General features: G+C 52.8%; 1 protein-coding gene and 1 long non-coding RNA gene across 19 annotated transcripts in view; one reads left to right on the top strand and one right to left on the bottom strand.

Moving 5' to 3' along the window:
- Window positions 1-20,916, top strand: part of LOC146394605 (uncharacterized) — a 28,548-nt gene extending 7,632 nt beyond the window's left edge. For 3 of the 18 annotated variants that reach the window (XR_014835435.1, XR_014835433.1, XR_014835431.1), the window contains 6 exons: window positions 4,141-4,294; window positions 5,507-5,654; window positions 6,613-6,773; window positions 11,340-11,515; window positions 13,637-13,746; window positions 17,736-20,916. Coding sequence is in view for 4 of the 18 variants with exons in the window: in XM_085007993.1 (XP_084864119.1) it covers window positions 8,496-8,610; window positions 11,340-11,515; window positions 13,637-13,690 (345 nt within the window). In the remaining 14 variants the exon portion in view is untranslated. Of the gene's footprint in view, window positions 1-1,028; window positions 1,292-3,693; window positions 3,812-4,140; window positions 4,295-5,506; window positions 5,655-6,258; window positions 6,301-6,610; window positions 8,611-11,339; window positions 11,516-12,561; window positions 13,757-17,735 lie in introns of those variants that run through there. The other 15 variants (XM_085007996.1, XR_014835432.1, XM_085007993.1 and 12 more) reach the window with 15 other exon arrangements.
- On the bottom strand, window positions 75-6,463 carry LOC146394606 (uncharacterized). Its single transcript, XR_014835486.1, has 2 exons — window positions 6,205-6,463; window positions 75-5,126 (listed from the first exon to the last, which is right to left on the bottom strand). It is a non-coding gene; the product is annotated as an uncharacterized LOC146394606 (long non-coding RNA).
- Window positions 20,917-22,492: the final 1,576 nt, after the last annotated feature.

Raw genomic sequence — 22,492 nt, 5'->3', positions numbered from 1 at the left:
CGCTCACATCATTATGTTTTTAAAAAGTTTTTTGGTGATAACATTTCAGTTCTTCTCTCATTCTTTTCTATTCCTTTCTTTTATTTCTTGCTCTGTTTCTTTGTGTTTTAGTTCATTTATTTGTTTGTTTTGTTTTGTTTTGGGCTGCTCCTGAAGCAAGCGGACGTTCCTGGGCCAGGGCTCGACCCCACTCCACAGCAGCCACCCGAGCCATGGCAGTGAAAACACTGGATCCTTAACTCACTGTGCCACTTAATTTTCAGTACATAATACAATATTAAGTATCGTCACCATGCTCTACGTTAGATCCCCATAACTTATTCATCTTATAGCTAGAAGTTTGTACCCTTTGACCACCATTTCCCCCAGCCCCTGGCAAGCACCCTTCCAAACTCTACTTCTGGTAGAGCTTCCATGCCTGCCTGCTTACATCTCTCATAAGCGTCCTATCTTAATAAATCTATTTCTTGCCTATCAAAGATAAATAAATAAACTCTATTTCTGTAACCTAGACGTTTTCAGATTTCACATGTAAGAGAGAACATGCATTATTTGTCTTTCTCTCTGACTTATTTCACTCACATATATATGCATATATATAACGTAGCAGGCTGGAGCCGATAATCCTTAGAAACTGTAGCTTGTTGACCTTACCTTGCATCCGGGAACTTGGATTTCAGGTGGTTTCCCACCGTTCCCTCCCCGAGAAGGGTAGGTTCCTCTTCCGAAACTGTCCAAACAATATGTTCGATGCTAAACGCCTGCTTGCCTCCCGGGACCCTGGAATCCTGGTACGTGCTGGGCAGAGAGTGTGCGAGGGACCAGTCCCCAGTTAAAAGCTTGGGCCCTGGGTTTCTCATGAGCTTCTCTGGCAGACAGTGTTTGAAGGAGCTGTCATGGCTCGTTGCTGGAGGGACAGATTGTGTGACTCTAGGGAGAAAGGACTCTCGAAAGCGTACGCTGGTTTCCTCTGGATGATGCCCAGTGCACCACTCCCCCTGGCTGTTTGTCTTTCTATCCTTTTGCAGTACTGATTCCTAGCCATGGGGATGACTGTATGCTGGGTCCTGTGAGCCCTCCTAGGGATTCACCAAAAGCAAGAGTGGTTTTGGACGTCTGAAACAGTGGGGGCAGCCATGAGATTCACCAGTGAGCTCCTGCCTCATTGATATGCAGTGAAAGCCTCGTTTGAAGGGTGGACGAAGCGGTAGGATGATGATCCTTTCATGCTCGGTGACTATGGATGTACCCATGCTATAGAGCAGCACTGAGCCACTGACGGGTGTGAGAGGTAACCGTTCCTTACTAAGTTAAAAGGAAAAGATCCAGAAGTTCCCTGGTTGCTCAGCGGGTTAAGGCTCTGGTGGTGTCACTGCTGTGCCTCTGGATACAGCTGCGGCAAGGGTTTAATCCCTGCCTGGGAGATTCCATGTGCAATGCGTGTGGCCAAAAAGAGGACCAAGAAATCCCGCATCAGAGGGTTAGCTCACTGCATCCCTGGGCTGCTTTGCTGAGCTGCCTGATGTGAGGGGGTACCTGTCATGAGCACCGGACTTTGGTGTTTGTTATTTCCTCTAGGCCCAGGCGGGGGGGGGGGGGGGTGTGTGTCCAGGCCTTGGAAAGGTGACCTTCGTGTCAGCCAAAAATGTTAAAAGTTTGACTTGCTCTCTCCTACAACTGGGAGGACACAAATCTGTTTCTGGGACGGAGAAAGCTTCAGATAAACCCGAGCGAGGCAAGAAGGGAAAAAAGCTCTCCAGCCTTTTTTTCAACGTGGCTGCTTCTGTGGCAGCTTCTCCCAGCATTCCCACCAGATCTGCCTTGGCCAGGTTCATTCAACAGCCCATCCACTGGCTACATGCTTGCAACACCCACGCTGAGCACTGGCCGCTTGATGCTTAGGAAACATTCAGTACAGTTGCTCCAAGCATCGTGACCCAGGTTCAACTGTGAGGGCAGAACTGCGGGCAGTGGAGGTACCAGAGTGACACACACGTGTGTAGTAGGCATTGTGGCCGCGTGTATTAGGAGTTTCCGGAAAGAGGCGGGTATGACAGATGCAGTCCTCCTCCCCTCACAGGGAAGAGACTGACTCCACAGATGTCCTCGTTACCCCATTCTCCTGGGTCATTTTTACGCAGAAATAACTGGCTCAAGAAGAGCCGCCTTTTATTAACAATAGACCTGGAGTCAGGGTCCTTTGTTCATTGAGGAAACAGTCTCAGCACCGCCAAGACACTACATCTCAGCCTCCTGGGCCTAGTTTGGGGATGTAGGGATGATGTGGGCTGGAACCTGCAAGCAGATGACAGCCACCTGTTGTGTGAGTGATGGCGGGATTTAAGTCCTAGAAACCTAGGAACACAGAGGAGGGCACTGACCCCTGCCAAAGTATCAGGGGGAGGGGTTGTGGGTGTTTGGTCAAGACACACTTCTCAAGGGTGGGGAGGTTCCTGAGGGAGGCACCGTGATCTTCCAGTTTACAGACACACAGGCTGAAGGGCACCGACAGCAAAACCAGTGCAGCCATTTTCCATTCTCAGTCTTTGGGCTCCAGACCACCATGGCGGCTGGGTCACCTCCCGAGAGGCCATGCAGCCACTGAAAGCACCTCCTCTGCCTCTGCTCGCCTCTCAATTCCTAGTATCTGCTAAACAGAGGGAGACGGGTCGAGTCCTAACTGGGCCGTAACCGGGCCTGGGGGGTGATGGCAAAGCCTCTCTGGCATGGTGCAGTGCCTCCCTGCAGGGAAAGTCAACGTCCTGCCTGCCTGTTGGCTCTGAGGCAGGCCCTTCCCACCAGTGGACTCCAGGTCTCTGGGCTTCAGAGCAGCTCCCCTGAAGGCGACACAGAGAGGGTCTGAGAGCCGTTCACGGTGCCTTTGCCCTGCTGGGTGCCTGGACGTCACCGGTGGACACGGTACTGGGACAACAGTGACTGTCCCATCATGGAACAGTATCTGCATCTCAGCAACAAAAACCCAAACCAAGTTTGTTGTGAAGTGACGGCAAAGAAGACTGGCTCAGGAGTCTGACAGACCCGGGGCGTGACTCCCAGATCCACCCTCCACTGCATCAGCGACTTAACCTCTTTGAGCTTATTTCCTTGTCTGTGGAAGGCGGTGGGTTGATACTTACCTCTCTGGCCCTTGGGGAAATAAAACCGTGTCTGCCCTGCTCACATGAGCTCAAGAGCCAGGCTTGAGGAAGAGCCGTTTACACTGCACCCCTGTTAGGGACACATCAGTGTGGAGGGATCCAGGCCACGGCCCCAGGAGTCTACTCCACCCTCTGACTGGGGTGGCTGTGGGGTAGGGGGGGTGGTGCCATTTCCATCTTTTTCTTTGACCTTACGTATCAGAGACACACGCTTCATTTCATACTTAGGTGTGTTCTGCTTAGAGGAGTTGTAGTGAATGAAGGGGATCCTCACAGCTGAGTGTGTAGCTGGTAGAACCTACACACTCTCTCTCCCGGACCTTCTAGGAACTGGATCGTCTGGGTGCCTCCAGGGGTTGACAGCACCCTGTGCAGACACCTGAGGAGCTGCAGGAAGGCACTGGCACATGACCTTGGAGGGTCCCCCCATCCTGAGCAGGCAGCTGATCCCTGCCACCCTCAGGGCCCCAAGAACTAGAAAATCAGCTCCACTGCAAAGAGAGGAAAGTTACTGTACTTTCTGTTGTCCTAACAGAGAACTCCGACTATAAAATCGAGTGGGAAATAGTGAACGTGTCATCAAAACAAAGTCCATGGGCAGAGCAGATCGGGCCTGTTCCATTTACTGGGTCACAGACACCATAAAGTGACAGGTATCTCCCATGTTCTGGGTTATCCCTCCTCACTGTCAGGCAGGTGATCACCCTGGATCCATTGATAGTTCCAAAATTGTGATCTGATTCCAAAGTCCATGTTCAAAGGCAAAAGTGGGCCCAAATACAATAAGCAGAGAGACCTTTGCCATCTGTCCCCTGTGCTTATTAGCAAGGAAGCTTTTCCCAAAAAAGGCAGGCATCAGATTGCATTTCAGCTCAGCTCACTGTGAACCACAGTAAACCTTGTTTTGATTTGGGGAATTCAACAAGAAATCCCCACCACATCCCATTCTATAAAAGTAGGAGTTAACTGACTTCTCATCCAGGTGCGGCCCAGGTAAAATGGAAATTGCACCACCCAACGTGACACCGAACCGAAGAAGGAAACCAGCAGATGAGGATGGCGGGAACAGCACCTGTGAGGATGTGCAGTCTGGGAGTGGTCAGCAGGAACGATTGTGAGCACACTGGCCATGTGAGGTACAGAAAGGGGTTTGGGGTGGTTGGAATGTCAAGTGGGGGGAATGGAGCAGGAGGGGTCCGGTGAGGATCAGGCACTCAGGGGCACGCGACTCCTGATGTGCCTAGTCCAGGAGGCCGGACACTATCCCTAGAGCAGCGGACAGCCCCCACAGAGGTTTGAACAGGTGTGGCGTTCCTAGATTAGGACTTCAGAAAGGTTCCTCGGGCAGTGGAATGGAAAAAGGGTGGCAAAGGATCAGGATTGGTGGTGGTCGTGCAGGGTAGAGCTGAGGGTGACCTGGACTAGGGATCTCACTGTGGTGATGGAGAGAAGTGGCAAGATCTTGCCTAGACTTAGGAGCAGAAAGGCGGGGCTTGGTGCCCGAGGGGATGGTGAGACAGAGGCGGCAGGCACAGATGACTGTAAGGATCTCTGGCCAAAGCAGCCGGGGAGAAGGCTGCCTTGCACTGAGTCAGGCAAACACTAGAGGAGGTGCAGATGTGTGTAGGGACTCGGGGTGGATGGCTTAGTTTGGACGGGCTGAATGTTCCTTGCCTTTGGGATTCAAACAAGTATGACCTGAATGACGTGGGGGAGCTGACCTAACCTCTCTGTGCCCAAGACACCTCATCAGTGAGAGGAGAATGAGTCTGATGATGAAGAAAACTGCTTTCTGTGTCATTAATTTAGTCTAGGGGAATTTTCTTTTACACCACAAAGTACCGTTTGACTGTCAGTTACCCCCTAGGTACAATGGCAACGTCTCTACCTGTACGCATGTCTGCTGGGCTTTACATATCTGCTTTGTGTCTCCTCTCCGTGTGGCCACTGTGCATCATGTATTGCCAACTGTAAAACAAATAAATAAATAAATTTAAAATAACAAGTGTTTATTGCCACATGCATGTAGTGTGCCAATCCATCAGCCTGTCTCCCGAAGAAAGAGCTCCCTCAGACCCTCCAGTCTTCCCCCTGTAGCCCCTCACTCCTGTCAGATGACCAGGGAGGTCTGTAATCTGCAGGAGGGGATTAAAGGGATTAAAGTGGATCTGGAAACCATCAGTGTGTGGCGGCATAGCAGGGAGATGAGGAAGCCACTGACAATCCAGATTTGAAACAAGGACCACGAAAATAAAACCTTTTGATACCTATAAAGTGTTGTTCAAGTGTCGATGACTTCCAGGGTAAGAAGGGACCCTCTCTTCTTATCCACATATCTGCTTGGACAGGCACGAAAGATGCCTGGCTCATCTTTACCATTTGACAAGGCTGAACTTCACCTGAGCCCCGAAAGAGCCACAGAAAAGACATCTCTGCAGACTTCTGTGTTCCCGAAGTGGCTTACCAGCAAAGACCGGCCTTCCCTTTAGGACTTAGGTAAGGCTTGCGGTCCACTCTTTGTCCTATTTGCCATAAGCCTCTCAGGTGTCCCATGGGTGTACCCTGCTAGCAGGCCAAACACAGACCTTCCTCCGAGTCCTTAAAGGTCAGACACAGACCCTCAGCTCCGTGTTTTCTGTCTCATGAATCGTAACTGAGATTCAAAGTCAGCCCTCCTGAAACCAGCTAGTCACAAAGACAAACATTTCCTGTTCAGTTGATTAGACTCCCCCCTCCCCCGAATGTTTCCCACAGTAGCACTGTCTATTAATCTCTCTCAAGTCCAATGCAAAGCCACCCTGCTGACACAGTCTGCTCTTCAGACCTGGGGTGGTCTCTCCATTGCAATCCGTAGAATAAAGTCAGTCTCTAGGTCAGTTCTGTGTCTTTCCACGTGTGAGGTGTCACACTGACTGTGAGTTGCAAGAACTGGTAAGGAAAAACTCTAGTAACCGGAGCCGTTTCTCGCAAGGACACACAACACAAATTACCCGGCAGGCACAAAAGCCCCACCTTCCAGCACCAATAGGCTACCACCCAGACGCACCGTCTGTGAGGTCACCTGCGCTACCCGGAAACACTTCCCGCGACTCTGGAAGCTATTACGGCTTCCAATCGCCAAGCTGCTGGGACGGGGGCTCCGGTACGCGGCCGAGACGGTCGGCTTCTGTCTTCTGTGCTCCGAATCCCCAGGCGCTAGTGCCGCTGTCCCCGGGTCGGAACCTACTCTCCTTCCGGTCGCTCCCGGCTGCCCCCCCCCGGGACAGCCGCAACAGACCGGGTGCCCAAGAGGACCCCGCCTCCCTAAGGGGGTGTGGCCGAGGGGGAGGGTCCCATCCCTGTGACGTCAGACGCAGGCCCTCAGACTCCACCTCCCCTTTGGGACGCGTAACCTCTCTAGGACTCCGGAGGACCAACCCCCCCACCTCTGTGGTCTTAACCCTTCTATTCCCAGGGGCCAAGATTCCGAGCCTGGGCTAAGGATGGGAGGCGGTCCGCTGGCACCGGGTTGGCGGGAACCTGATCCGGAGAAGGAACGTGCGTGAGAGCGAGCGCAGGCGACTGACAGAGGAACCGACAGCAGACGGAGGGAGAGTTCTCCCTAGGACCAGACCGGTACGCCTTCGTGTCTCAGGACCAGAATTCTCTTTAGCCAAGTAGGATAGGTGCTCTCTGAGAGAAGAGTTGTTTCTGTCCGACGCCTCATCTCTTCGGGATCAGAATTGCTGTCGGACAGTCTGGGTATGGCTAATGTTCTTTTCTAGCTGGGGGTTGCCATTGGTAACCCGAGAGCGAGGTAGTTGAAACTCCCTATGGGACCGTCAGAGAAATTCTTTCTCGAGGCTGTGTTAAAGAGGTCATGATGTGACATAGGAATAGACATACTTTTGATAGGCTCTTAGATTCCTGCATTGGTGTGCAGTTATTCCGACAACTTTTATCACCTGACTCAACTTGCAGCAGTGTGGAAGCAGTAAAAGGAGGAGAGCATCTTTTCTTGTCTTGTTTGGAAAGCAGGGGATCTTGGGCAGTGGACCTGCACTGTACCAGAAATTTGTTTCGAGAGGGTTGGTTTGGGGTTTTGTTTGTTGTTTTGTTTTGTTTTGTATTATTGCCATGCCTGTGTCATGCAGACGTTCTTGGGCCAGAGGTGGGACCTGTGCCACAACAGCGGCCAGAGCGACAGCAGGGACAGCACCGGCTCCTTAACCTGCTGAGCCACCAGGCAGCTCCTCCAGAAATGTGGATGTAAGATTAATTAGGGGTTTCCGTTTGTATTTCCAACACCATTTTCCTACATAGACGTATCCCTACTGGGCGTGTTGCATACGTTGTCTATGCGTTGGGGTTATTTTGCTTGCTCGGTGTTCAAAAAGAGAAAAGTGAAATGGCCTGTGCCTGGTCTCTTGGAGTGCCAGCAACAGAGAAGCCGCACCAGAAGAAAGGATTTCCATATTTTAAGAAGTAGTATTACACCAGCTCCCTCTGGGAAGGGAGTCTCCTGCCTAGAACTTGTTGGCATTCGATTAACTGTTTTGTGAGTGGTCGTGTCAGGGAAACAGTGGTTTTACTGTTTTTAGTTGAATATTGGCGACATTGCACATTGTACTTGTCATTGCATGAAATGGGTAAGTAAAACGGCAGATCCTAGGGATCCCTTTTCTTTATCCGGCATGTGGGTGCGATGCAGGCTCAAAATGCGAACGTTCGGTTTAGGCGGGGCCGACGTGCAGCCTGAGAAACTGTAATGTTTATGAAGTGGGGGGTCGAGGTGCCAAGAGGAAATCTGTGCTTTGTTAGAAGATTATGTATGCATCTAGGTAGTAGGTAGAGCCAAAGGACGTATAAGGTGGTGAATGCGAATGAAAACAGGTGAGTCCTTTAAGAGGGAGAGATCGGTGTGGTGAACAGTGCTGGGACCTTTGTATTTTAACAGACCTGGGTGAACATTGGTCGCGACCACTCCCCAGTGGTTGTGACCTTGAGTGGGAGTAGGCTTACCCTCTCTGATCCTCAGTTACCTCATCTGAAGATAGGGACACTAATATTATGTATGATTGCACCCCCGCCCTCCAGGCGGAGCTTGCCTGACCACCTGGCTTCCAGGGTTCTGGGCTGTGTCCCAGGGCCCGCCGTCTCCCACCAGCCCGGGCTCTCATCACGCCGGCTTCCCTGTTGTCTTCAGTTCAGCTCCCTGCCCACCAGACTGTGAGCTCCTCCAGGCCCATCTTCCTGCATGAAACGAGCCTGTGCGCACAAAGTCTGCCAAAGCACGGATCCCGGAGCCTGGTGCCCCACAGATGCTCTAACACGTTGACCTCTGTCGTCCTGTGAGTGATGATGGCACGAGTAACACGGGGTGCACACAGAGAGCGGTGTAGCTGCTGTGCTAGGGTCAGGCCCTTTGTTGGAAACAACACATCGGAAAGAGTGTCTAGAGCACATCTCTCAGGTTCGTTTTCTCTTGTTCCGGGAGGTGTGGTTTCTTGTATCCCCACCCCGTGCAGAACCCCATGGTGCCGGTGCAACACCCACATTGCCCTTCCTCGTTCATAACTATTACACCAGCCGTGTCTCTCCTGAGCACATTTTGCCAGTGAGTGAGCAGTGAACAGCCTCTGCTCAACTTGCAGTTCCTTTGAGTGGGTGAGGGGCATCTCGTCTGCTGCGGCCACCCTGTCCCGAGTTTCCAGTGGTCCGTCTCTTCCCTACTTTTCTTCCCTTTATTCCGTATCTTGGATAATCTTTTCCCTCTCAGGGTGGAGGTCTGCCCAAACTCGCAGCTGCATTGGGCAGTTTGCAGAGGGCACTGATGAACAGAAGCACCCTGGGTGACTACTTGTTGAATGAAAACAGCCCGGACAGCCCGGCTCCTTTGTTTCCTGGGTCAGAGGAGTGGCCATCACTCAGGCTGCCCTCAGCCGGATGGACAGTGCCAATCAGTGTCTTTGGGCAGGTCCACGTGGGCGCTGTCACTCATGGAAGGAGACTGCTGTCCCCATCTTCCTCTCGCCTCTGTGATTCTCCTGCTCCTTCTTCCCCCCCGCCCCCGAGCCCTCCTTTGCACTCCCACTGCTGTCTGTGTACACGTGCACCGTGCCTGAGCCCGCCCTGCCACCCACTTCATGTGGGTGACTGTGAATTACCTTTCCCATTAGGCCTGTTGTCTCTTGGCTCACAGCCCAAAGCAGACTTCCTGTTCCACTGAGTCTGGATTTCTGTTTTCCTTACCCTTCCCTTTTTCCTTTTTTTGGCGGAGCAGTATGGCATCTTGCTAAAGGACACTAGCTCTGATTCTAGGCAACCTTCCTTTCAGCCCCGTTCTGCCACTTGCTGTCGTATGGTCTTGAGAACTTTACTCGGCCCGCTGTCACCTGAAGAGGGGTTAATCCTTCTTGATGAGGAGGCCACCCGAAAGGGTGTTACTTGTGAATATGTCATAAGCTTCATGGAAATGTGCTGGCACGTTCGTTCCCCGTCATTACAACTGCGGATGCTGCCACGGGGCGGGCTGCAGGTCGGGCCTTACCCTGCATGAGCTCCAGCAATGAACTTCAACGTCCCACTAGACATCTCTGTCCAGCCCTAGAGGCTCTCTGTTTCTCTGGCCCAGTCCTCCAGCTTCTCCCCCTCGCCTGGAGGAGCTCTCAGCAGGCAGCTGGCACTTCCATTGCGGGTCTCCCACCTGGGGACCAACAACCGACGAGAGCTTCTGTCTTGTGCTTCCGTTCTGTCTGTGCCAGTTGTGTCCACGGGTGAGTTGGGGCTGCTTCCCTTTCCGAGCCATAGGCCCAGTGTTTCTGGGAGGCCTGCGTAGAGGAACGGGGCCAGGCATCCTTCCTCCTGGGAGACCCTAGTTCAGGTTCCTCAGTGCCTTGACCCTCAGCCTGGGTACCAAACCGCCCAGCCTTCTGCCAGACGGGGTGCTTCACCAGCAGGAGAGAGGGAGAACCTCCAACTAGAGATGCGACAGGAAAGCGGAAGAGTGTTTCGGAGGCTCCCAGCACGGTGGTTAGGCGAAAAGTGAGACTCTCATCCCCACCTGACATAGACCTGAACAGATTCAGACAGGGGTGCTGGTGTGTTGCCACATCCTGAGCGGGCCTTCCTTTGGGGACCAAACAGCGAGCAGTAGCCAGAGGAGGTTCAAGCGCAGAGTGAGCATTGGAAACCCTATCAGCATGAGACTTGATCTGATCCCAGGAAGGTCCTCATCTTTCCTGCCTGGAATTTCTGGATCATTCTGGGGCATCCTATGGCAAAGGAGATGGATTCCTAGTGGACCTTCGCTCCTAGATCAGAGCTTCCGTGATGCGTGTTATTACTGTCACACCCTGTCTCCCGCCCTACTTCGTTGTCAGTGGGGTACCCAGTGTCCCTGTACTATGCATGCTTTGCTGATGTCCATGTGCTTCTGTGCCATTTTATTGGCTGCCTCCAAGAAGCAGCGCTGGGGCTGCCGGAAGGCGGAAGGCTCGTGTGCTAGGCTGAGCTCCAGCTTTGATGGTATGAGGCCAGTCAAGCCGTGGTGAGGGGGTGTGGAGCCAGAACTGGGGGAGGGGTGGGGTGGTTCACCATTTCACGGAATTCTCAGTGTCAGTTCTTGCAACCCTGAGGAGCTCACCGGACGTGAAGGTCTTCCTGCTCCATAGCAATGACTCTTCTCCCTTGAAGGACCTTCTGACCGCTTCTGTCGTTGTTGATAGCAAATGAATACACACACTAAAGGAAACTAACATCAGAATCCAAGTTTGTTCATCTTGTTCTGTGCTAGGTGAAGTCTGAGGTTACTACCCTTCAATCCCAGAGCAGCAGATCCAAGTTTGTAAAGAGGCGCTCTCAACTGCGTAGGTTTGCAACAGTGCAGGGTGGAGGGCACAAGAGCACACCGTCTGGTCACTCTTGGTGGCTCTGCGGCCAGACCGGCCTTCACATGGCCCAGGTGGACAGGAAGGAAAGGGGCCCTCCGGCCCAGGGAGAGTTGTAAGCAGGGTCTGCTGTCTACAGCAGCTGGTCCTGCAGCTGGCGCTGGTGGCCCTGGCGTAGGGGGCCAGGGGACAGTCCTCAGGGTCGGTGCGTGTGAATCGCACTTTCACGGCTGCTGCATGGGATCCACATTCGGCCTCATTGAGTTGTTCAGGAGTGGTCTTGGGGGTTAGGACTTGTGCCTTTTCCTCGCAGGAGGCGTGACTGCTGAATCCACTTTCTCCCCACACACAACGTCCAGTGATGTGCACCCAGCAAGCGCCCGTGGGATCCTTCTGAACGGAAGAAATTCTGCTCTCTGTCAGCCTGTGCTGTTAGGTGTCCCCAGGAAACCCACGCGTCTTCTGCGGACAGACCTGGCTCGAGAACAGGTACGTTTATTGGATTCCGAACTTGTGGTCGCATCAGGGAGCGCGGCAGCTCACCTGACCCTGCCAGGCTTGTCTCCCAGCCGGAGGGTCGAAGGAAGGGCTTTTCCTCCTGAAGGTCAAAGGTCTAAATTCAGACAGTCATTTGGGGTGTGTTTAGCAAGGGTAACGTGGCATTCCACGTTTATTGACCCTTTACCAGGTATCAGGCAGTATTCTCCATGTGTCTCTCTATCCCCTGATCTAATCCCCTCTCACAGACCCCTCGTTTTGCAAGGTTTCCGTGCTCATTGCCAAGGCGAGAAAGTGGAATACGGAGAGGTTGGGGGACCCGCTCTGAGTCACACAGGCCATCAGAGGAGGAGGGACACCCAGACGTATGCATCCAGGACTCAGAGCCCACACACTTGACTTTTGAAGTTAAAGTTGACATGGGGTACTATATTCCTTTTAGGTGCACAGAAAGGTGCACAGTGTGTTTATACATTATGAAATGAGGACCACGATGAGTATGGCCACCATCTGTCACCATGCAGACTTATCACAATATTGTGGACTCTCTCTCCCGCATTGTATGTTCCGTTCCCCTGATTTATGTAGTTTATGACTGGAAGTCTGTATCTCTTAACCCCCTTCCCCTCTGGCAGCCACCGGTTAGTTAGATATGGAAGTACCTCTGACTCTGTTTCCGCTTTGTTCTCTGTGTTCGCTTGATTTATTTTTGAGGTTCCATATGGAAGTGTAATCATGTGCTATATGGCTTTCCTCCCTGTCTGACTTATTTCCCTTAGCATAATGCCCTCTAGGTCCTTCCGTGTTGCTGCGAATGGCATGATGTCATTCTTTTTTTACGGCTGAGGAACATTCCATCATGTATATGTACACACACGCACGAACGCACAACACTTTTTTGTCCATTCATCCATCAGTAGGCACTTAGGTTGCTGCTATATCTTGGCTCTTGTGAATAATGCTGCAGTGAACAGAGGAGTACATATATCTTTTCTGATTTCTTATTTGTTGTTGTTGTTTTGTTTTGTTTTCTTTAGATAAACACCAAGAAGCAGAACTGCTGGATCATATGGTAGTTCTAGTTTTTCTCTGTCGAGGAAACCCCATACTATTCTCTACAGTGTCTACACCAATTTATATTCCCACCAACAGTGCATGACGGCTCCCTTTTTTTCCTCATCCTCGCCAAGATTTCCCCTTCGTTGTCTGCTTCAATAATAGCCAGTTAATAGGCAGGAGGAAATATCTCGTTGTGGTCTTGACTTTTCTTTTCCCTGATGATTAGTGGTGTTGTGCATCTTTTAATGGGCCTGTTGGCCATCAGTAGATCTTCTTTGGAAAAATGTCTATCAGGGTTTGGGCCCATTTTTGGTCTGTTTTTTGTTTTGTTTTGTTTCGGCCTTTGCTAGGGCCACTCCCACAACATATGGAGGTTCCCAGGCTAGGGGTCGAATCGGAGCTGTGGCCGCCGGCCTACGCCACAGCCACAGCAACGTGGGATCCGAGCCTCGTCTGCCACCTACAGCACAGCTCATGGCAACGCCGGGTCCTGAACCCACTGAGCAAGGCCGGGGATTGAACCCGCAACCTCGTGGTTCCTAGTCAGATTCGGTAACCGCTGAGCTACGACGGGAACTCCCCTTTTTGTATTTTTTTTTTCTTTTTATATAGAGTTCTATGAGTCTTTATAAATTTTGAATATCTGTCTCTTTCTAGATATATCCTTTGCAAATATCTCCTCCCTTTCAGCAGGATGCCTTTCTGTTCTGTTGATGGTTTCCCTGGCTGGGTAAAAGCATTTTAGTTTCACGTGGTCCCATTTGCTTATCTGCTTCTGTTGCCCTTGCCTGAGGAGACCCATCCCAAAAATATATCGCAGAGACCTACGTCAAAGAACATAAGGGCTCTGAGTTCCCCTAGGGGTTTTTTTCATTTCAAGTCCTACATTAGTCTTTAATCCATTTTTGGTTGACTTTTGCATATTGTGTAAGGAAGTGGTCCAGTTTTCCCAGCACCATGTGTTGAAGAGATTGCCGTTTCCCTGTTGTATGTTCTTGGCTCTGTTGTCATCCATTAATAGGCCATGCAGGTGTGAGTTTGTTTCTGTCACAGCCCACACTCTTGACCATCACCGAGCAAGCATACCCGCCCTTAAGGCTGGAGTGAAGTGGGAGGAGCCGGTGACTGCAGTGTACCTACCCAGCTGGCGGCACCCCATCCGGGTAAGACACATCACAGGACCCTGCCCACAGTGCACTGGGGCAGGGGTGACCATCCCCACCCGGCACAAGTTCACCAGGGTGGTGATGTGATGGGTTCGCTCCAGCAGCCAACCCAGATCAGTCCTGCCAACCACAGTCAGTCGTTTAGCCAATCATGAAGGTTTTCACTGTGTCCCTTCCATGCCCACTCCGTGCCAGGCTGGCTGGCTGGTGAGCAGGAGTTGCAGAGCCAGTCACCGCCATCAGGAGCCGAGTCTTTAATCAGACAGAGAGCTAACACCCACCTATGTCGTGGATTCTGGGCCGCAATCTGAGCCACGGGCACCCAGAGGCCAGAAAATAGTGACGGGGAGTCGGCTTAGGGTGTGATGGCCAAATAGCAAATCTGAATGTACCTATAGCAAGTAAAGGTATTAAATCATTAAGTGGAAAACCTTCCGACAAAGGGAAGTCCTGGGTCCGCTTACTTCATTGCTGAAGTCTATCAAATGTTTATGGAAGAAACAATGCCCATGTGTCACAGACTCATCCTGAATATAAAGGACAAGGGACTATTTCCTGCCGAACTCATCCTATGGGGACAGTTTTACCCTGCCACCAACACCACAAGCAACCTTTAGACTGCTATCTATCAGTAATAGCAATACACGGATCATCAACCAAATATCAGCAAATCAGGGAGTTCCCATTGTAGTTCAGTGGGTTACAAACCCGACTAGCATCCATGATGCGGGTTCGATCCCTGGCCTCGCTCAGTGGGTTAAAGGATCCAGCATTGCCGTGAGCTGTGGTGTAGGTCCCAGACTTGGCTCAGATCTGGCGTGGCTGTGAGCTGTGGCATAGGCCGGCAGCGGTAGCTCCGATTTGACCCCTAGCTTGGGAACTTCCATATGTCCCAGGTGCAGCCCTACACAGAAAAAAAAAGAAAGAGAAAGAAAGAAAGGAAGAAAGAAGGAAGGAAGGAAGGAAGGAAGGAAGGAAGGAAGGAAGGAAGGAAGGAAGGAAAGAAAAAGAAAATAGCAAATCCAGCAACATTTGCAAAGGGCTGTGAAACATAACTAATCGAGGTTTATCCAGGATTGCAATGTTGGAATAACAGTCAACCTCAGTTAAGGTAAACAGCATATTAACATGGTAAAGGACAAAAACCACCTGTCATCATCTCCATAGACAAAGCAAAAGCATTTGACACAATTCAAAACCCATTCATGGTGACGACAGTCAGGCAACTTGGAATAGAAGGGAGCTTCCTCATTCTGACGTGGGACATCCTCAAGAAACATCGGCTCTGTCGCTTCATATTTAGCACCGTGAGAATGAATGCTTTCCCCTTGAGATCTAGGACGAGGCAAGGCTGTCTGCTCCAGCCACTTCTATCCAGCTTTGACGGAAGGTTCCAGCTGGAGGATCATGCAAAACCAGAAATGAAATCATCAAGAAGTTAGGAATTCCCATTGTGGCTCAGTGGCAAGGAACCCGACTAGTATCCATGAGGACGAGGGTTCAATCCCTGGCCCCGCTCAGCGGGTTAAAGGTCCGGCATTGCTGTGAGCCGTGGTATAGGTTGCAAACGTGACTCAGATCATACGTTGCTTTGGCTGTGGTGTAGGCCGGCAGCTGCAACTCCAGTTCGACTCCTGGCCTGGGAACGTCCATATGCTGTAGGTGTGACCCTAAAGAGGAAAAAAGAAAAAAGAAAATACATCATGGAGAAATTAAAAAGGAAACCCACGTGCATGCAAATATGTGTCCTTAGATGTTCACAGCAGCATTGACTGTAATCTCCCCAAGGTGGAAACCCTCTCAAGGTCTGTCAACTTGTGCATGGGAACAAAATGTGCCATGCCCATACAGTAGAATCGCACCGATGGATAGAAAGGGGCAAACTTCCGGTTGCTGCTACAACATGGGTGAGCCTCCAAAGCACTATGCTAAGCGAAAGAACCCAGATGCAAAAGGCCACTTACTGCAGGAGTCAACTTACATGACATACCCAGAAAGGGCAGATCAACCGACCCAGAAATTAGATTAGAGGATACTTGGGCCTGGAGGTACTAAGGGGAGTTGACCGCTAAGGGGTACAGGGGACTCTTTCGGGGGTGCTGGCAATGTCCCACAGCTGGGTTGTGGCGATGGTTGCACAACTGTGTAAATTTGCTGAAAGTCACTGCATTGGTCCCATTGCGTGGGTGTGGTTTGTGGTAAGTAACTTATTCCTCAGTAAAGCTGTTTAGGAAATGTAATGCCAGTGTCCAAGTCAGTCATGCAGGAAAAGATATGCCAGTGATGTTGTGACAATAAGGATCCCCCCCCTCTTTCCATGTTCTGGGTCCTGCCTCCACCATGTGTGCTAGACGCTCCCTCCAGATGGAGCCACTGGGCCAACGGGACAGAATTGCTGGGGGAGCGCACATGGACTCGTGTGTCTGTGTGTGTTCATCCGCAGGCACCCTTTGTGTGAGCACAGTTCAGTGGCTCACGGCAGGCTCCCACAGTTCATCCTTGGTCTGAAATTCCACCTAGGAGCTTTTCCATTCTTCTCCAATCCCAGGGCCCCAGCGTCCGTTTCCCTGGGAACCGATCTCAGCCCTCAGCTCCACCCTCTGGTCACAGGAAGACTTGCAGTGTGTAGAGGGGGTTGTGTGTCCACCCCCCCCCCCCACCCCACCCCATAAGGGCCCCGGCTGAGCTCAGCAACTCAGGCGGGGGTTACACAGCAGGGCAGTAACCAAGGCAACGGAACTCCAGCCTCCTCCCCCCAGGACCCAGGCCCGTTCCCTCCCCTTCCCTCCTCCTGCCTGGGGACCAGGTATGGAAGGGGACTTGGGGGCGTGGACACATTCCTGAGTCCCTGAAATGCTTCTGAACGTGGCTGTGAAATAAAATCAGTATGCCAAAGACAGCTCTTGAAAGAGAAGACACACAAGGGAAAAACTTTCATTTGTAGCAAACATGAAGTCCAAGGTTTCATCGAGAACCAGGACAGGGGTATCAGCACGGGATTGTGCGTCTCAGCCTAAGCTGTGCATCAGATCTGCCCTGGGGAGGCTTTACAGGAACAGGAGAGTCTGAGGCAGCAGGTCTGGACTGTGGTCCCAGCATGAGCACTATCTGAGAAGTTCCCTTAGGAAAGGCAAGATTGCAGCTCTGGAAACAGAGCCATCCTTATAGGAGGAAACCTAAGATCGGACACTTGAGAGTCCTCTTTACAAGGAAAGGAAGGCAGGCTTTCATCCTGACCTGCTACGCTTGCCACATGTCTCTGGCCGAGGAAAGGGACAACGTGTCCAAGGAAACATGTGTTTTAAAAGTGACCTTGTACCAGCTCTTCTCCCTGTTCCCGAAACCAAAATTTTGCAGTTAGCGTCCTGCATTGGCTAATGAAACTAGGTGCTTTTTAGTTCTCGTCAGGTGCCTTGTGCTCAGTTCCTTGAAAACGTTTGTGAAACACTGTAGGCATAACTTCATGCACCAGATCAGAAGAGTTCTCTGACAATGAAAGATGCTGGGAATTGTATCCATGCATGTAGAAGGATCAGCTCTCGCCTCATCTGCTGAGGGTGCTGATTTGCTTTGGAAAACGTTTTATCATTATTGTTATTGGTTTGGGGTCCCCCCCCCTTTTTTTTTTCCTTTTTCGTACCGCACCTGGGGCATATGGAAGTTCCCCGGGCTAGGGGTCGAATTGGAGCTGCAGCTGCCATGGCAACGCAGGATCCCAGCTGTATCTGTGACCTACGCCACAGCTTGCAGCATCGCCAGATCCTTAACCCCCTGAGCGAGGCCAGGCATCCAGCCCGCACCCTCATGGATACCAGTCGGGTTCTTAACCCGCTGAGCCACAACGGGAACTTCCCTAAAACTTAGGAGCTCAATCTGACTCCCTGCTCAGTCAAAGACCAAGGAGGACCAGGGTGTTTATTGTGAAAAATACAACTGAGCAAGCCATTGTTTCATGAACACCCACCTCCCCAAACTGTCTCTTTCAGGGTCTCTTCTGGAGATTCACCTGCGCATCCCCAAAGGATGGGCTCACACTGCCGTGTCCTGACTCATCGAGTTTAGACCTTGTCTGGTGAGTTCTAGCAAAAGACAAGGCTTTCAGCCTCAGGCGCGTTGGACCACGTGCCCAGGTTCTCCTTGGAGGTCCTGTGAGGGCCCACCCAAAACCGGGCACAGGCCCGTGCTCAGGACGCGTTCAGAGTGTGTCTACCAAGAACGAGGTTTCACAGAGGAAGGTCCCCACGTCCTGGGCAACGTCAAGATCGAGGGTTCACCCTTGCCACAGCAGGTCCAAGGGAGTCAGGGCCCGATGGAGATCACACCCAGCGGCAACCCCGGGATTTGGGTGCAAGGCACTGGGTGGATGGCAGTGCCCATCCATGAGACGGGAACACAGGTTGGGGCTACCAGCAGATGTGCAGGGCTTGTGGGAGATCTGAGTGCAGATGCCTCGTTGGTCCCGGCCTGTGGCAGTGGTGGGGCAGGGGCACGGGGACCTCTGGGGACCAGCTGAGATTTCTTGGGTGCCTTGGTGGTGGGAAAAGCCATCCGCATGCTGCGGGGTGCACATGTCAGATGGGTAAAGGCTCTGGGGTGAGGGTGGGGGTGAGGGGGTCACCCAAGGATCATGTATAGCATGAGAAGAGCACAGGCCAGAGGGTGGAAACCAGCCCAAGATTTAGGACGGGGTCAAAGGAAATGGACCGACAGTGAGACAAGTAATGATTGAGTGTGAGGGAGGAGGAAAGCCAGAATGGGCTGCTGTCCCAGGTTCTGACAAAGGAAAGTGTTTTGAAAAATGGACTGACAGCGGTTCTCTGGTTCGGCCGCATGGAACTCTTGGGAGGCGTTGGCAAGGGGGTGTGCCGTGGATGGGGGCCCATTGGGCAGGAACCAAATAAGGATGATCCTGGAGCATCTTTCAAGAACCTTGGCTTGAAAGGAATCAAAGACGCAGGTGAGTAGAAGCAGAAGGCTGTGTGCTGTCAGGGGCTGTCAGTTTCTGTCCCCCAAATGAGAGGAAAAACACCCAGGATGCCGCTTCTAGAAACTCCTAAGGATCCTCAGGACAGCTGAATAGAGAGGACAGATGGAGAGAGTTGGGAAGAGCCTCACAGGTGTGTCTTCAGGTTGAGGTGGTGGGGAGCGGTGGCTTCAGTGCAGCAGTGGGGTTGCAGGAAGACGTCCATCCTCTCCCTCCAGGCCCCCCTCTTGCCTCGCAGACCCTTGTTGACAGGAGGAGCCGGTGGGGAGGGGATGCCGAGATCACAGGCTCACTCATGCTCCTCAGACTCCCGGGCATCTCGGTGTATTTATCCTCCCTGACTGATCTGATCCTCCTCGCGCGGGTCCACCTTCCACACCGGTTAGTAGGAAGGGGAAACCCCACTGAATAGGTTTCTAATCAGGTAAGCGTGGTTGGATGCAACCAAGCGAACGGTCCACATACACAAATGCTCGCTCAGTCGATTCTGGCGGAAACGCTCAGGCTCGCATTTCCAACCCACCTCCCTTCTTTCCAAGACGGGTAAGGAGTATGTGTGTCACTTACAAGTCTCGTGGTGATGCGGGAAGTGGACCGATAACATGACACATCGGTGTTGCTCATGGTGGCCTGGGCGGTCCCTGAGGGAAGGATGACCCTCCCCTCCAGGGAGCTGGTAGCCTGACCTGCACTGCCCATGGGTGGGGCTGGTGAAACTTGCATTTTTGTCTTTCTCCTCTTGGTGGGGACCTGGAGCTCTGAGGAGGACTCAGCCCTGCTCACTCTGCTGGCATCTGCAGACCCAGGGCGTCCACTCCACAGCCTCAGCTGCAGGCTCACCTTCTCCAGTGCCTGCTTAGGCTTCCGTAATAACCCCCTGGCTCTGGACTCGGGGAATGCAGAGCCCTGGGATCTCACCTGCACCACAGTAGGAACCAAGATCAGCTCCAGAAAACAAAACTCCTGAACTGCAGCCATCTCTCTGCCCAGAGACACTCTTGGGTCATTGTACAGCATGTTCTCCTGTGAGTCCCAAGTGATGGAATGCGGTGAAATCCTCCTGCCCTTGGTGCCCCTCTTCATTTCTTTCTTTTTTCTTTTTTGTGTGTCCTGGGGCACATGGAGTTCCCAGGGCAGGGATCCAATCCGAGCTGGAGTTGCATCCTACACCGCAGCTGCAGCAACAGGTGGGTCCTTAAGCCAGTGTCCCCCCCTCCCGGGTTTCAACGTTTGAGTCCCTGCTGCTGCAAAGACACCTTCAATCTCGTGGCGCCACAGCAGGAACTCCCTCTTCATTTCTTTACACACCTCCCCTGTCTCAGCTGATTGACCTCTGCCTGCACTTCCTCTGCGGGCTCTTCGCCCCGCCCCCCCGTGGTTTGGGCGGACCCTCTTTCCTTTGGCTTGTCTTTCCTTTGACCCAAGACTTCCCACACCACATCCCAGTCAAAGGGGGCACACTGTAGGATGTGTACCTTGTTGGCAACAACAGGGGAATGTGTTGTCAGGTAACCCCCGCCCCCCAAATATAAAGAGAAACAGGGTAAAGAACAGAATGGTCAAAGGTGCCTGGGCTGTTGCCTAAAAGGGGCGCCGAAGAGTGTCTGCGGGATCAAGAAGTGTGGATCGGCCTTGACAAGACCAGATTGTGTGAAGTGATAGGGACAAAAGCTCCACCGAAGGGGGGTTGAGGAGGTAATGGTCTCCGTAGAGGTTGAGGCACTTTTGCTTTGAAGGGCAACAGATCATGTGCCAGTAGCTGCAGAAATGCGTGGTGAGGGAGGTGGGTGTCTCCTCTTTGTTGTGGAATGCTCCGATGTGGAGGGAGCAGGTGATGGTTCAGGGGAGAGGAGTGATAACTGCAAGGACAGAGTCCCTGAGGAGGTGGAAGGCACGGGACCCTGGACAGAGGTGAGGGGCTGAGTGCCGCCAGGAGCATGTGTGCATAAGGGCAGCAGAGGGCCAGGGTAGAAACAGGCAATAGGAATGAGGAAGTTTGAGAAGCCCCATGGGATTGCTTATGTCTTCTCAAGAATTAATTGGGGTCAGGGGTGGTTAGAATGGAGGAGGATTGGTAGTGAGTAATGCAGTGGTGTAGGTAGGTGAAAGTGAAAATGAACAGCAATTCTCTCCTGGTCAAGGATTTAAGAGAAAACAATAAAACAATTCAGTGAAGTTGTAAAGCGTTGTCTTCCATGCTCAGGTGGTCTGATACTAGCAGGGGGTGAGTAGGGAAGAAGACTCAAGAACCCAAGAGGTGTGTCTGTGAGGGAGAGTCTCCAGCCCTGGGTCGGCTGAGTAGCGAGGGGCCAGGTGGACGGTGGGGAAGGCCGTGGGCTGGAGGCTTCCGGGAGGTTGAGGCCACCGCTGCAGGGGCACTGGAGGGAGGCAGCTGGCCTGGACCACCGGGACTTGGTGCTGGGAGTGAAGAGACAGGCAGGCTAGAAACAGACATCGTGAGGTCTTCCCTGTTGCCTAGGGAATGACCGTGGGCGAGGGTGGGGGGGGAGTGCTGGGGTCGGGGAGAGGAGAACATCGCTGAGGACCGAGAGGTTCCGGGTGACCAGGTGAGCCTCGTGAGCCCTGAGTTTGCAGATGGGTAAGAGGAGTGCGTTCTAAGGGAAGGGCCAGTGAGTGTGCCACCGCACGAGCGCGTTCACAGTTCAGGCGTGCGCAGGAGAAGCACCAGGGGATTGGCACGTGTCCCGTACGTGGGGCGGCCGGGGCAGTGGGCGACAGGACCCAGACACCGCCGGTCCAGTCGCTTAGCCGACAGACCACAGCGGGGCCGGAGAGGACCCTCCTGGCGGAACGGGTCTCGGAGACCGGCACTGATCTCCCCGAGCCCTGGAGCGCTGGCCCAGAGCCCGCCAATCAGAGCGCAGCGTCGCGTACATCCTGGGCGCTGGGACTTCCGGCCGCTGTTGCTATGGTTCCCGGGGCGGGACTAGAGGAGGCTGGGTGTCGGGGCTTGTTCCGCCCGGCCGGCTCGGGCAGTTCTCTTCCATTCTGTGCGCCATCACAGGAGGGTCCGAGGGGAAACCCCTAGGGGAGCGGGACTCAGAGACTGGCACTGATCTCGCTGGGCTCCGGCGCGCAGGCCCGCCAATCGGAGGGCAGCGTCGCTAACTCCTTGGGCGCCGGAACTTCCGGCCGCTGTTGCTATGGTTCCTGGGGCGGGACTAGCCGAGGCTGCGGTGCCGGGGCTGGTTCGGCCGAGCCACCTCGAGCGGTTCGGTTCCGTTCCCTTCCGTTCGGGTCCGTGAGCTTCACTGGCATTCCGCCCTAGCTTCCGCATCCGCGCTGTCCGGGTGCTCAGCGCGGAAAACCAGTGGAAAAGGTGGATTTAGTTCCTCGGTTTTGCCGATCCAGTTTCTCTGGTCTGTAGGTGGCAGTGTTGCTTCGTGCTGCCGCTCGGCCCATTTCTCCCCCGCCCTTCGTGCTTGAAAAAACTCTGTTTAGCCTTTTGAGCAGCGGCTGGTGGATTTCTTTTCTTTTCTTTTCTTTTCTTTTTTTTTTTTCCGCCTGCTCTGGCAGGCTCTCCGGTTAAAACTGGCTTTCAGCCCTTCGGCGGGGCCCCTTGTCCAGATTCTCTGCTGGCTTTCAGCCCCCTTAGGCGGCGGGGCCCCTTGTCCAAATTCTCTGCTGGGAGACCGAGCCGGCTAGCTTTTCAAATTGGCTTCTCTTCCTGAGAAGGGTGACTGGGTTGCTTAGCAACTTCTAATTCGGCTTTTCTGGACGGTCTTGTCATTGGCTTTC

This window comes from Sus scrofa, chromosome X (genome assembly GCF_054392235.1).
Source record: "Sus scrofa isolate SSC_HxYL_T2T_F1_AM1 chromosome X, Sscrofa_HxYL_maternal_Yorkshire_Landrace_v2.0, whole genome shotgun sequence".
NCBI classification, from domain to species: Eukaryota; Metazoa; Chordata; class Mammalia; order Artiodactyla; family Suidae; genus Sus; species Sus scrofa.
The sequence above is the reverse complement of the archived record's forward strand: the minus strand, read 5'-3'. Positions and strand labels throughout refer to the sequence as shown.